Raw genomic sequence first — 15,461 nt, forward strand, 5'->3', positions numbered from 1 at the left:
AAAAAAAAAAAGATACAGGAAATAACGTCCTCAAACCGGAATTGACTGCACAGGGCGGGACGATTTTAAAATTCTTCTGACTGGCGTTAAACCGGTAACCTGAACATAAAGGTAGGCTTAGCTACTGCTTTTAATATTATTTTGGTTTATTTGGTTATATCTAACGTTTTACATATCCGCTTTTGTCTTTTTAAGAGTCTCAATCTCCATTCGAAATCTGTCCGTTTTGTCACCCTGCGTATCAGCAAAGATAACTTACTTCTCTTTTATGATTTGCACGCCACTTGTTTAAGGGCTGAAAAACAGAAATTAATACGTGAGATAATACTGAAAAACTTGATCCAGCAATGTTGTCCAGTGTAGATTAAGCTCCAGATATCGGTGTATTTATCAGGGTATTTTTCAGTACAGGTACATTTGCAGTTTCAAAAAATGTCTTCAAAAATTCCCAAAGGTGAGTGACACTTGTAACTGTTTCACTTATTAAGGCCTTCAAATTAATCAAGTCAAAGCTTATGTATTGTCCTTCTGTTTTATTTCTAGGTCACAAAACTGGTCAGAAGGATACAGCACATGTGAATGCTTTCCAGAAAGATGATATCCTGAAACAACATAAAGAAAATGTACCAAGGTATTATGACATTAATCCATATATATTATAACTTGCAGTAACAGTGTGATGAATGTTCAGCTAACCTTTCCATGCGGTGTGTGTGATCTCCATCCGAAAATTTTATATTTTGGAACGTATTCTAGGGGTTGTCAGGAAATAAAATAGTAAGTCTTCCACGTCACTCCAGGAGAGCAGGGGAACAAAGGTTCTGAAAGTAAAAAATATTAAATATAAATGCCCACATCTTGAATAGCGAAGCCTTGGCATACTAAGTTAAAATAATTTCTTTTTATTTCCCAAGCATCCTTTAGTGTAAAAGCATTACATACCTGCCACTAGAGCTGCCGAAATCATGTTTTGTTTTGTTTTGTTGTCTTCTAGGAAGAATGTTGCAACGAAAGTTTACAAAGGGTAAGTCAGACATAATGTTTGATTTCAAGACCATGCACTGGGTTTCAGTTTTGTTTTAAAATAAATATATGTCCCACCTTTCCATAGGGTCTCCACCAGGCATGACCTACAGGCAGAGCTGAAAGAGCAAAATCAGCTTTTGATGGCTGCCAATGAGGAGCTGCAGAAAAATCTCACAGAGACAAAGGTGTAGTTTTAATGAACTACCCATTGTAGCACAACCTCCAACCCGTGTCTAATAATCTCTCTGCGTGCCTTCTTTTTTATTTTCTCTAGCATCAAACTTGAATTGTGGATTGACTCGTGACTTATGAAAGTGCAGTGTCAAACTTGAAATAGCTTTCAAGGACGGTTCTCATCATTGTAATAAACAAGAAACTTAGAAAGCTGTCCGATAAAGTGGGCCTCATTCAAGTTAACTTAGTTGTTCATTCAGGTATATGTACGGGACATAAAGTAGTATATAAAATACTTGTTTTTTGAATCTTTAAGTGAGTCGATCTTCATTTTGTGACCGTTTTTGTTTTGCAGCAAAAAGTATCTGAATTGGAGTTGCAGTTCAGTGATCTTAAAAAGGAGAATTCTGAGGTCCAGGAAAGCCTGAAGAACTGCCACCTCCTCCTAGTTGCTGCAAAGATAGACCCTGGTAAAAACACCTCCCTGCTTTTAAATATCTTGTCATTTCAATGTTGGTTATTATGCAATAGATAGTAATGTTAGGTATCTTTGAAATGTAGTTTCAGAAGAAAGAGTTGGGGAAGCTGCACAACAAAATGAAGATCAAAGAAAAGAAGTCATGGTGTGTGTGTTTTATTGTTGTTTATTTGCCCTTACAGTTATGTTTTATTTGTATAATCTTTATCAAACACATTTGAAATTAGCTCACCCAAAAAGATAGCAAATACAAAATATGTACTTGTTTCTATAGTGCCACTTATTTCCACAATTTAATTAAATTAAAACAATGTAGCCCTTAATTATTCTTCACAATGTGTATATCATACAAATAAAGAGTCCTAAGGTAATGAACATAAACATGATGCACTTCTATTTCCATTTCAGAGTGTCTCCCAGGACTTGCTGAATGAGATAAAGGCTTTCGGTAACATCGCATCCCAGCAGCGTTCTCAACTAGATGTGAGTCAACCTCCATTGCAATCACTGACCAGATAACTTTGCTATTTGCTGTTGGTTTTAGTGATGCATTTCTCAATATTTCATATGTCCTTCATTTGGCAACTTTTTAGGAAATACAGAAATTGATTACAGGCCTTCATGGAGAACGAGAGTGCATGATGCAGGAAAGGGAGAAATTTTCCCTGGACGCTGCTGAAATGGAGAAAGCTCTACAGGAAGCAGAGGCCTTGTTATTGTAAAAGTGTATATTAATATCTCAGTTTGAATGGAAGAATTTGTATTGATGCATATTTTTTTTGTTTTGATGTTAGTGTGTGTATAGTGTGTTTCAATTCTTTTCCTATTTGAAATTATCAAAACATGCTCATTTGTAGCAAATCTATACATAGTAGGTCCAACTGGATGTACATTTTCTACACCGTGAATTCAAATTGAATGTTTTCAATGTGCACAGTTTTACCATTGAATAATCAGACATAACTTGTTATTTATTGTCTGTCTAAACCAACAGCATAAAACACCCTTTTGTAAAAGCCACAGGCAAATTTTGAAATATAAACAGAAATTTTGATGAGTATGTCAAGGTAGTTATCTTATGCAGGACTATAATCCAATGTTATATACATCACTACACCTCATGAATACTTTGCTTGAAGTTACGGCTTCACTTCTTGATTGGTGGCAGGGTGTAGGGCATCTCTTGGATATTTAGACTTGTGAGAGTGATGCTGTTTGTGTTGTTGGTCACGGCAGTGTTTACTTCTGAGCAACGGGTGCTGTGATAGTAGATGAACAGGAAGAAACCTACAAGGGAAAGAGCAATGATCAATGAAAGTATAAGTAACTTTTGATCTTTTGTTGAATGACAGTTGCATATAGGATTTCGGTTTTGTTTTCACAGTCAGTCACCTTTTTCCCTTTATTAAATGTACGGTTGCCAAGTAATTGAAGCTGAAGTGCTTATTGCATCACTGGTCAAAGCTTAAAAGATCAAAGAGTGAATACTAAATCCAAAATGTCAGAAAAAGTTATTTAATCTGCATGCCTAGTTGGTGTGTGTGTGAGAGAGAGAGTGAGTCTGTTTCCTCCTTCTCTGGTACAGTTTGTCTTTTTAACCATAGTGAGTAAAAAAAAAGTCGGTTTTTAGCAATCATTGAGTTCACCATAAATTAGTCTTTGATTGAAGCTTGACAAGCTGACTTAATATGAAACACATGTTGACTAAAATAATGCACTTCACTGTTTTCTTAAATATGTATAAATGTTTTATAATAAATGTACCCTTATATCTCAAGATACTTTCATTATGTTCAGACAACTTAAACAGGTATTTAAACAGAAATTGCAAACTAGACTAAAAAATTTTAGTCAGTACCCTTTAATAGATTACATGCCTAACTAAAAATAATTAAATTAACTAAAATCAAACTGAACCTTCAAAAGACTTGCTTGTCTAAGATAGTTACAAGTGTCTTCAACAAGACTAAATGCTTTTTGTTAATTTAATTTTTGTTAACTAACCATCAGATAAAATACAAATGTGGGGAGCATAGCTTAGAAGTAGAGTGGCTGTCTAGCAACCGAAGGGTCACTTCCCCCGGTGACCATGTCGAAGCGTTCTTGAGCAAGATGCTGAATCCATAATTGCTCCTGATGAGTAGGGTGGCACATTGCATGGCAGCTTCTGCCATCAGTCTGTGAGTGAGTGTGTGAAGGAGATGACACTGTAAAGTGTTTTGAGTGCCAGGTAGAGGGGCGCTATATAAAAATGAGTCCAGTCCAAATGATGATGACTCGACATGATTAACACTAACAGGAATATTTGACATAAGTCTGAGGCTAAAATAAAAGACAGCTGTCGAAATGGACACTAGCTGCCTGTCATATTAAGTACATATTAATTCTGGGATCAATGCAAATAGAGCTTTCACTGTAAAATAGTAAAGTTGAGAGTAGGGTGTAAGGGAGTTGCAGAGTTACGGCATGATATTGGGTTTATCACTATTACAATTTTAGCTGTGCATGAGGAACAAAGAAACCTACCTACATGATAATTATGAATAAAATAGGATTCAAATTTTAACGATAAAGAAATAGCCCTGTGACAGACTGGCGACCCGTCCAATGTCAGCTGTGATAGGTTCCAGCCCCCCTGTGACCCTTAACAGATAAATGGTACAGAAAATGGGTGGATGGATGGACTGCAAAGAAATTAACCGAGTTTAATTCAGAACAGCTGCCAGGCTAATGACAGATACCTTGGAGAGAATTGAGGACCGTGAAAATGTAGTAGGCAGGGATCCGGAGGACACCAGATGCAAAGAAGGCGAAACCCCATGTGATACCCAGCATATAACACAACCCCAGTAGGGTTATAATATGTTTGCTATTTTTGCTTATTTGTATGCTGGCTGTTTTGGTTCTCCTGAGGCAAAAGAGCCAGGACAGTATGATGATGAAGACAGTGAAGGTGAAGGTGAAGACCAGTGAGTAGTAGCCTATGTTGACAATATGGTGCACCTCACTGTCTGTTATCCAGCACCTTGAAACACAAAAATATGTCAGTAAAGGGGGGGGGGGGGGGGGAACCATACTTTATATCAAATAAAGCTGTGGAAACTTACATGGCTACATCCTTTTCAGTGTCTTCTGTGTGGATGACTTGCTCACCATATTTTCCTGTGATCAGTAGGACAAGCCACACTATACAAGGTAGAACTGAAAACAAAGAAAGAATTCAGAGACTTTCTCCGTCAGTCTTTACATTCAAAAACAACCTGGACTTACCCCAGCTGATAATTGAGACTTTGAATATGTAGTGACTGATTTTAATATTGCCCCCCTTGTACAGCTGCAGGCAAAGATGGAAAGCCTGCACTGCAAACCAAGTAAAAGTGGTCAGCATAAACCAGTGCATGAGAGCTGCTGAGATCTCACAAGCCACAGAGTTCTTAAGTTCTGCAACGAAGTTGTTGAGCAGAAATGTGAGGTTGAGCAGGAACGTGGCAAACACCAGGTTGATGAGGATCGTTGTGGCTTTACTGGCTTTGTTCTTCCTGTGAGGACATTTAACAGGTCATGACAAATACCACTTCATGATTATAATGTTGACTGACTATGTTGCTGTCTTTTTCTCAATTAATGAGTTGCATTTTCATGATAAAATGATCATTTAAACAAAAATATTTCAGATATTTTCTGAATCAAAAAGATATGTTTCCATAAAAATAAATAATTTGGCCTTGATTTTCTGTATTGATATCACGTGGTGTCATGAATTTTTTTTTTTAAAAAAGCAGCCGTTCTGATTAAATTTCTAAATAAACAATATAATTACATAATTACTCTGGAAAACAGACATTTTTTTCCAAATTGATGGAATATGTGTTCATGAAGTTTTTTTTCATAAAAGAAAATGATCAAGTTCTTGCCCTGTTCTTCTGAATTAACAAGGTAGTTATCTAATTTGAAAATTTAGCTCTGTTTTTTGAATAAATGACACAATAGTCTCATAAAAACCTCAACTCTTACTAGAGTAAAATTTCAACTTCACTGTAAAATGTCGCTGTTGCCATTGTTCAAAATGTAATTTTCAGTCCCCAATGACACGCTAATAATGTAGCACACATCTGAATATTAATTAACATTTCTTGTTCTGTATTCCTCCCCAGTCCTGTGTTCTTGCTTGCAGAACACGAACACACACATACGCAATTCAAAGAAAAACAAGGCAGCCTTTCCTCAGCACTGTTAAATACACTATAATGCAAATGTATTAAAAACATCAGTCGTATAAGTTACATATTACATAAATGTTTATCCATGAATATGCAACTTCTTAACTTTCTCAGTCAGTCAGCTGTAACAAATCTTTGCTTTGTTACAGTATTCAAGGCGACAGATACTGTTGAGTTTGCATACAGCATTCACTGTTTCATTTTTCCATACCACACCAACAATGAGGACATTTCAACAATTTCACTTTGCTACAACAAAAATTTCGACCAGGAACCTCCTTGACTCTGTACAAATTTTATTAGTTTTTTTTAAACTTTAGTTTTATGAATGGTGAACACTGTTGCGTTTTTTCTGAGCTAAAATAAACACTGCTACAGTGCTCTAGAATTCTTTGTCCAATCAATTATTATTGGTTGAGCTACTTAATTTATCTGTAATAACTGCGATGCAAAAAAAAAAGTTGTTACTTAGCATTCTGAAAGATATACACTGATCAAATAAAGCTGGTAAATCCCCATGATGTCCAGGGGGCTTTTATGTTATCAGCTCTATTCATGGCTGTGTGCTCTGTAATAAAGATATCTTTCAAACAATTGAAAATGCCTTGGGTGCATGAATTATCCTGAAATAACAGTTATGACAGTATCTGAAGTAGTAACTTATGATTTTCAAGTTAGAACCCTTGCCTTTTCTATAAAACTATACTGGATTTGGTTTGATTAAAAGAAAAATGCTAATTTTCAATATAATGGAAAGAAAAGTATTAGATTACAGTGGGCCAATTTTTACATATGTCTCTAAACACTGTTAATGTGGAAATATTAAAATGTGCACATATAATTCTATTATCAGAAAGAATTAGAATACATGAAACTTGCATTTATTCTCAGATTTTTTTTAACTTCATCTTAATTTGCCGGTAAAGTTGTATTTTACCCACGTTTGGTAAAGCTGGCTAATCAATGGCATTGCCTACACAAAATAATTTATTAAAATTGTAACATTTGCAAACCTTTATGTATTTATTTTCTCTCATATTTGTACCTTTTTTCATGTTTTTTATATCATCTTGTATTTTGATTTTTTTCATCTACTTTTTGTATTTTTTTGTCTCGTTTGACAGTCATTCTTTTGCATCCATTTCTAAGTGAGGTGCAATGTTATTGCATTTCTATCATTGTTACCTCTGAAGGAAGTGTGTGAAGAATACAAGGCAGAGAAAGAACATGGACACGCCACAACCAACTTGGGTGATGATGGTGAGAGCGCGTTGGTCAGAGCTCAATATTGTTTCATTAAGAGGAGCCTGCAAAGAAAAGGAAATACATGAAGGAGTAATTGGGTGGAGTTGTTATCTGTATTTGATTTGATGACAGTTTGTTAGATTAAATTGACATACAGAAAAAAAATTAAATATATTTTTAGATTGTAACTTGACTTGGAAGGGTGAAGCTTAGGATAGGATGCACACAAGTGGAAACGCACCAATAAGATGGCAAAAAAAGTCAAATGGGAACACTCGCATGTGATATTGTCTCCATTTATTCTTGTTGAACAGTTGTCCTGTGTCCACTTGGTCAGGTTTCCTGTGAGATGGAAACAGAGCAATCCAGTTGGATTCAGAAATGCATAGATAAAGCGTTAAGAAAAGAGAAGGCTGATGGGTCCCAGTATGATAGTGGCCCCCACAATCCTACTGGATAGATTTTTTTTATTCCTAATTTATGACAAAATGAGTCAGAATGGTGTCTATAATCTGGCCTTCTATGAAAAATTTTACAGCGTCAAATACAAGAAATCAGCCAAATGTACAAATTGTTCCTATGCTGCTGCATAATTGCACATACTCATCTGAGACCTACAGTGGCCCGGCCTGCTTCTTTGAGTTAGCCCTCTGCTAACATGAATGTGGACAAATAATTTAATTGTGTGGCTCCTCCAGACTTTGTGAGGTAATCAGACAAAAAGGATCAAACTGTCTTAGTGAAACGAATCATTTCACGGCTGAAACAGTAATAACAGAGTCCACTACGAAGGAGCATATCAGTGTTTTTGATTTTCCGTGTATAGAGAACTTTCCCCACCCACCAAGGACCTACAGGGAATCACACAATATATAAGGAGGCAGTGAAATGGAATTCAGTCACCATAGCATTCATGTTTACCACATTCCTTTCTCACTGAGAATAACACGTCAAAATGTACAGTGACTGTAAGAATTTCAACAATTAATACACCATAGTTGTGCTGTACCTGTATATTATAACTGTATATTATGCATATATACGTCAACATGGAAGTAAGCATGTAGAGAAAATACCTTCACCATTCCATGAGTGACAAGATGGAATTCCTGTCTAAAGAGAAATCAGAGAACTACACTTAAAATGTGCTTATGAATTACCAAAACAGAACAAATGAGGCACATCTAATGACGATATTTGTAACTTACATATGTAATGTTACAAAAACTGATGCTTATTTTGTTGCTGAGGTCGGTGATGTTGGCTCCCATTTCAACTGCTATAACTTCATTACCTAGGACAATGCTGTCCAACTCATCCTGGAAAAATGGAACAACTACAGAATAGTGAAATAGTCACATATGTAAACCCTCACTGAAAAAGGAATTATGTTGTTGTTTTTCCTACCTTGGCCATGTTGATGAATCGGAAAACAGAGGCAAAAGGTACACCAACGTTCTGACTCACAGCTTTCTCAAAAGCTTCTTTTGATACTGTGACAGATCTTGTGTATTGCGCCAAATTATCTCTGTTTCCAATAATCTGTAGGAAAGGGCATAACAAGTGGGTGGTCATTATCGTAAAATTGGAACTATAATTTATCAAGGTCCCAACGTAATCTTGGAAATTACTTACTGCGGAAAGCGCTCATACATTTAGAGTTAGGGTTAAAAAGACAGAAATTTGTGTGACCTGGTTTTGGAGGGTGATCTGCGTCAGTTGGGAGGTGGGTGACGATCCAACATGGTTTTGATGATTCCCTGACCTTTAATGGATTACTTTGATCTTTCCATCAGCTACATATCACATCCAAATGTATTTTCTATAATACCCACATGTATACTCTCATTTGGTGATAAATATGCAAAGGAGACTTCAACTGGTTCTGTTTCCTTCACTAGGACTCCAGAGACTCCATCTCCTGCAGAAAATGAGGCAGACGGCTCATTTATGGTGGCAGCGAAGTAAGCCATTTGGTTCATGACTTCCCTGTTGACGAATGGAAGAACAATCATGTTTGTTTGTTTTTTACAGTGAACATAATTGACAAGTAACACACTGAACTGAACTCAAGTGTAATGTTTGGAGCTGGAACAATGAGGTTATTAGCTCTTAATGTTAAAAATATTGTGGTTTGAAATTCTGTTTATCAATCAAGACTGTACTACATTGACTGCCATTATAAGGTCTTGAGAGTGATACTTCACCCAAAAACTGTTGTTCTGTATTCTCACCAACAACAAAAACCTATTCCTCCAAAATGTCCAACTATTCCTTTCATAAACGGATGTGTGTGCCTTACACAGCCTTGACAGGCTCAACTTCATCTCCAGTTGTCTCATTCAGCTTAATTTTCTTCTCAGGTATTTTCACTGGATTATCACAGTTGTGGCAGTTTTTGGATGGCACTGTTATGTTGATGATGTACTTGTCTTTTACCTGTGGAGCTAGCATTTATGACAACAAAGCATTATGATTTACAGTGATAAATATGTGCAGAAATATGAATTGTATGTTTGAGCTCACCCATCGCTGTGCAGTAGTCTTCATCATAGGTAGAATGTTTACATGTGCACTCTGTATGGAAACAAAGAACCTGGCAAGACTCTGTAAATGAATGGACACACTGTCAGTATAGGGCCTGCATCTAAAGTGAAGAAATATAAGCCAGTATAGAAACTAAACCATATACAACATCAGATCAAATAATATATCTTTAAAATGTACTGATTAAGGTGTCTATATTAGCAGTACGAAAACAGTAAAAATGGTGTAAATGGTTTTTATATTATATTCAATTCCAAGAAACTTGATATTGTTATTACGTCTTTTTTTCAGACTAAACTGTAAACAAATTTGAGTTACCTGCGACTGACTGACTAAAGTTGCATGTTGAATCTGGATGATAAAAGAAATTATTGCTGATGAAAAATATAAGTTAAAATATCCATTCAAATTATATACAAAAACACACATGTAAAATCAATTTCTGCTGTTACTCCTCATCTCCTCTTCACCTTTAATTTTAGATTCACTGGTCGTGCAGTTTTCCCCAATCACAACACACAGCTGCTGGTTGTTGTTGACATGCCATTTTGAAATGTGGAGTAGGAAAGAACCGCTCTTATTCTCCATTTGAGGCCACTTCTGATCTAAATTTTCTGTTTCTTAAAAACAGAAGAAAAAAATCTGTTCTATGTTATCAGAATGCTAATGGATATTCTGTCCTGACAAGATGGCTGCACTCACCGTTTTTGTGGCTTTGCAGAAATATAATGCAATCAACACTGTCATCTGTTAAGAGAAAAAATAATGCACTTTTTATAGCGGAGCAGATTTAACAAATCACCAAATCAACCACAAAACTTTGTTTTATTTCATATACATCATCTCTATTGATGAACATGCAATTAACTCACAATTCTAGTACAGAATGACTATATTTAGAGGTGCAAGACAATATATTTTTGCAGCAGAACAGTCTAAATATATGTGATTCAGTTAAAGATGTTAATGGTTATGAGGTACAGTAGTTTTGGGGGGTAATTTTACTATTTTCTTCATTTCCAAGAGTCAGAAACTAATAAATGACTTAAGACTTAAGGACAGGCTGTTTTTGTGTTGTTGTTTTCCCCCAAATTTATGTAAAACACCACCATATAATGTTAGCTTGGACAAATAGTTGACTCTCTGTATGGAATCAAATGACATGATAATGATCCATTATGGGCACCCAGAAAAAAAAAGAAAAGGAGAGACAAGGGGGAGGGGGTTAGTCCAAGCAGAGTCCTACGTCACACATTTAGAATCCCTGATTAAAATGATCTGGTCAGTGTGTCTGACCGCATTTATTTTAAAAACAAACAAACAAACAAACACTAATAAAGCTGCTAATTGATAACATTTCAGAAAAAAGCTCACAAATTATATTGTAATTATATCCTACATTATGGCATAGATGACATTAAAAAAAGAAAAGATAAAACTTCATTAATTATCAACTACTTTATTATGGTCACCTGTGATAGACCAAAAGGCCAATACATCATTTCATGATGTCTAAGTCCTCAAAAGGATCCAGGTAATCATCAGATAAAGCTTATTTGGATTTTTAAAAAATACCTGACTTCTATTCAGTAATTTATCATTATTTTCCATTTTTAAACATAGCATATCAAAATGTCATGTTCCCAAACTACAATACTATTTTTTACTAAATATCACTAAAGAATAATTTCAAGGTAAACTTGGCAAGATACTGTCACTGTCAGACTGTAATAAATCTTTTATTACATTTACAATCTACAATATTTATATCCATATGATCGGGACCTGCATGCCACAGTAAAAGTTTCCAAAGCAGATTAACTTTTTGATGGAATGGATAGGAATAATGTGTACCTTACATAGAGTATTTGTGTAAATTGTGACAAATCCATGAATATGTTAATATGTGTTGACTCACACTGAGGCAAATGTTTCTCTCCACTGATGACGCCATCAAAATTATCAGCAACAATCAAATTCATCTTTTCCTTGTTGTCAATGAAACAAGCTCGCAGTTTTTTAAGAGTGTCGTTTTCTCTCTGGTATTGGTTTCCTCTTGGGACTGAAAGACCAAAAAGTGGAAACGGTCCAATCACAACACAGTACAGGCAGCCAGAAATAAATTTATGGAGATTAAGATTGACAAGATTTAAGGTGATTTTTATGTTCAAAATTTAATTTCCTAAAGATCATAGCAAAACGTTTGAAATTCAACAGAAATAATGAGGATTCTTCGATACTTACAAACAGGACAAATCCATAGAAGAGTCACCACCAAACCCCAACTCATCCAGTTGTTTGACAGAAGCTTTTGTGCCATGGTCGTTTGACGGTATCAGATCAGTCACTGCTGCATGAAAGACATGTGTTTAAGAAATACAAGACAAAGAACGTAAGGAACTATGGCAACTGCAAACCAAATTATCTCATCCTTACCTTTTCACAACAGCGCAAAACAAGAACAAATGAAATTGTTGGTTGGATGAATATGTCGTCAAACTGGCTTTGCATGGATGCAAATCACTTGCTTTGCAAATTTTACAGTTCCTGAAAATGTCATAGCTTGTACAGTTGGATGCTATGTTGGTATGCAAAAAAAAATAAAAATTAACAGGGTTCTGCATGAATCCTGATGACTCTGTTGATCTCTGATTCTTGTGTCCCAAGCTGTTTTACAGCTGTTGCAATTATTCACTGCTAAACAGCAATGCCATCAGTACCTGCTGCTTCCAGCAGCGCTTCCAAAACTGTATATTTATTGACATATATGCATAACACCAAAACCAACAATAACTATGAAAATAAAATCAAAATCACTGACTGGTCACATTAAGTAACTTAATTATTTAAAAAATATATATATTTTAACATTTTTGGGAACCAGGTTTTAAGGATAAAAAATATCTGAAAAGGACGAAATCAGTTTCTAATGTTCCTTCCTATGTAGGCCACAATAACAGTACACATACTGCTTCTCAAGAACCCCTCATTAATCAGTTATTGCTGATTTATGTGTAATTGTAGACAAGTAAAATACCTAAAAAAAAAAAAGATGGGTTCATGTTCTATAAATAATCATAAATGTAAACAAAAATCAAACCAAATCATGCTTGAGTTTATGATGGGCCTGTATATAGTAAATGAATAAAGATAAGGTTTGGTCAAAATACAAGTTTTTATCTTAAGCTACTTCAAATAGATTTACTTCATATTTTCGGGATTTACTTCCACTTTAAAGCATACCACTTCTTCTGTGATAACTGCATTTCCATTTCAATTTATAACTTTTGAACCATAGACCATACATTAAAATGTTTACACAGACACACCCACCTATGCCAGTCCCATTTCCGCGCAGAATATCGTATGTTTAAATCTTTTTGGATTTCCTGAAACTTTGGCAATATCGTCACATAACTAGTTTTACCGTTTTTTTGTTCTTGTTGTTGTATATGAATATAAATATAAAATAATGGGTAATTGTATCAATGAAATTGATGGACATATTCAGGAAATGGGGCTCAGAGGTAGGGTGGCAGTCTAGCAACAGAAGGGTTGCTGATTCAATCCGCACTTCAAGCGGTGACCATGTCCAAGTATCCTTGAGCAAGATACTGAGCCCCTATGGATGGATGGATGGATGGATGGATGGATGAATGGATGGATATTCAGGAGACACCTGTATTAAAATTATTTCAGTGAACAGACCCTTAAGGGAGTTCAGGAAACATGGCTTAAGCCTGGGTTAGATTTTGTGGTGCAGAGATATGTAATTGTGACGCTAGATAGGATAGGAGGTGGGGGAGGAGGGTGTGCTTCGCTGGTTAGGAGAGGTGTGTCATTTCAGGAGCAAGATAGAGGGGTAGAACAGGAGTACATAGTGGTGGAGGTTTGGGAGGGGTGGAAGTTGTTGTCATAGTTAATTACTATAACCCCTGTGTCAGGTTACAGGTAGAAAAATTAGTTAGTATCCAGAGGGAGGGGTGGCAGAGGGTAGTGTGGTGCGCAGATTTTAATGCTCATAGTGTAGTATGGGGTGGAGGGCATACAAATGTTAATGGGAGGTCGGTAGAGGAATTAATGGAGGTTAGGGCACTAGTATGTATGAATGATGGTAGGGGGACAAGGATAGATGTCAGGACAGGGAATGAGTCAGCTTTAGATCTAACACTGGTGTCAAGCGGCTTGGCAGGGGTAAGCAGATGGGAGGAGCTGAATGGGTCGACTGTAGGGAGTGATCATTATCCCGTGGTGTGTTCAGTGGGTGAGAGGGTGCAAGTAGTGTCAGGTGAGGGGTGGAGAGGTGGGTGTTTGGTAAAGCTGATTGGGGGGTGTTTCAGGAAGTGGTGGAGGAGAAGGTGGCTGGGCTTGATATGGAGGGGAGTGTAGATGAGGTAAATGATAGGCTGACATCAGCAATAATTGTAGACGCAGCAGAGAGTATACCGAGGAGTAGAGGGAGGGGAGGCAGAAAGATGGTACCGTGGTGGACAGAGGAGTGTAGTCAGGCAGTGAGGGCAAGGAATAGGGCATTTAGGCAGTTGAAGAGCAGTCATAACATGAATAGTCTAGTGAGTTATAAGAGGGCACAAGCAGTGGTGAGGAGGTTGGTTAGGCAGGCTAAGAGGGATAGTTGGAGACAGTTTTGTAGTAGCATAGGGAGGACAACCCCGGTGGGAGAGGTATGGGGAATGACAAGGAAAATGGGAGGGGATAGGAGGGAGTGGGACTACCCAGTGACAGTGACGGTGACAGATAGGGAAAAGGTGGAGATGATGGCAGGGGCATTTGCGAGGATACATAGTGAGGATAACTTAACAGAAGAGGAGAGGAGGGGGAGGGGGGCTACTTTGGGCAAGCATTTGGGGGTGTTGGACAGGAGGGAAAACACGGATGGGATTATGGATGATAGGTTCACGATGGCAGAGTTCGTGAGGACTATAGGTAGGGCTAAGCACACGGCTCCAGGGGCGGATCAGGTGGGGTATGTTATGTTGAAGCACTTTGGTAAAGGGGCACTGGAGGCACTGCTGGGGCTGTACAATAGGGTCTGGGAGGAGGGCAGGATACCAAGGGTGTGGAAAGAGGCAGTGGTGATTCCGGTTAGGAAGCCAGGGAAGGATCCCACTCAACCTTCAGGGTATAGGCCCATAGCCCTTACGTTTAACCTGGGTAAGGTTATGGAGCGGTTAGTGTGTGATAGGTTAACATATGTGTTGGAGAGGGGAGAGGGGTTAGCTGGGTATCAGAGTGGCTTTAGGAAGGGTAGGAGCACTATGGATGCAGTGGTGAGGTTGGAGAATGAGGTTAGGAAGGCACAGGTAAAGAAGGAGTCAGTTGTGGTTGTGTTTTTTGATATTGAGAAGGCATATGATATGATGTGGAGGGAGGGGGTGTAAATTAAACTGCACAAGCTGGGGGTAGGAGGTAGGGTTTTTAACTGGGTGAAAGATTTCCTGTCTGAGAGGGTGATATAGGTTAAGATAGGGTCTGAGGTGTCAGGTGAATACACAGTGAGTAATGGCACACCACAGGGTAGTGTAATTAGTCCTCTGTTGTATAGTGTTATGATTAATGATGTGTTTTCACAGGTAGGTGGGGATGTAGGGAGAGCACTGTTTGCTGATGATGGGGCACTATGGAAGAGGGGTAGGGACTTAGCACATGTAGTGGGTAAAGTACAGGAGGCTATAGATGTGGTGGTTGAGTAAGGCCATGAGTGGGGGAGCAGGTTCTCAGTTGATAAGACGCAGACAGTGTTCTTTACTAGG

General features: G+C 37.3%; 2 protein-coding genes across 3 annotated transcripts; one reads left to right on the forward strand and one right to left on the reverse strand.

Moving 5' to 3' along the window:
- The first annotated feature begins 16 nt into the window (after positions 1-16).
- knstrn (kinetochore localized astrin (SPAG5) binding protein) lies at positions 17-4,722 on the forward strand. 2 transcript variants are annotated; one of them, XM_086188999.1, is made up of 9 exons: positions 17-111; positions 407-454; positions 544-631; positions 995-1,024; positions 1,112-1,211; positions 1,556-1,670; positions 1,762-1,823; positions 2,087-2,161; positions 2,272-4,721. In XM_086188999.1, the coding sequence occupies exons 2-9, from the start codon at positions 433-435 to the stop codon at positions 2,398-2,400; spliced, it is 621 nt and encodes a 206-aa protein (XP_086045125.1). In that variant the 5' UTR covers positions 17-111; positions 407-432; the 3' UTR covers positions 2,401-4,721. The 2 variants fall into 2 exon arrangements, with proteins under 2 accessions (XP_086045125.1, XP_086045126.1); XM_086189000.1 differs by having other exon boundaries at positions 28-111; positions 412-454; positions 2,272-4,722.
- On the reverse strand, positions 2,826-12,309 carry LOC147242737 (adhesion G protein-coupled receptor G6-like). Its single transcript, XM_086190517.1, has 17 exons — positions 11,935-12,309; positions 11,609-11,752; positions 10,393-10,437; positions 10,161-10,310; positions 10,009-10,041; positions 9,670-9,750; positions 9,446-9,590; positions 8,979-9,132; positions 8,551-8,685; positions 8,352-8,462; positions 8,220-8,256; positions 7,385-7,485; positions 7,084-7,205; positions 5,099-5,217; positions 4,786-4,879; positions 4,420-4,586; positions 2,826-2,965 (listed from the first exon to the last, which is right to left on the reverse strand). Exons 1-17 carry the CDS (start codon positions 12,008-12,010, stop codon positions 2,826-2,828), a joined length of 1,854 nt encoding a protein of 617 aa, XP_086046643.1. The 5' UTR covers positions 12,011-12,309.
- Between the last annotated feature and the right edge of the window lie 3,152 nt (positions 12,310-15,461).

This window comes from Aulostomus chinensis, chromosome 20 (genome assembly GCF_037954235.1).
Source record: "Aulostomus chinensis isolate RoL2024-O1b breed Wild chromosome 20, RoL_Achi_v1.0, whole genome shotgun sequence".
Taxonomy (NCBI): domain Eukaryota; kingdom Metazoa; phylum Chordata; class Actinopteri; order Syngnathiformes; family Aulostomidae; genus Aulostomus; species Aulostomus chinensis.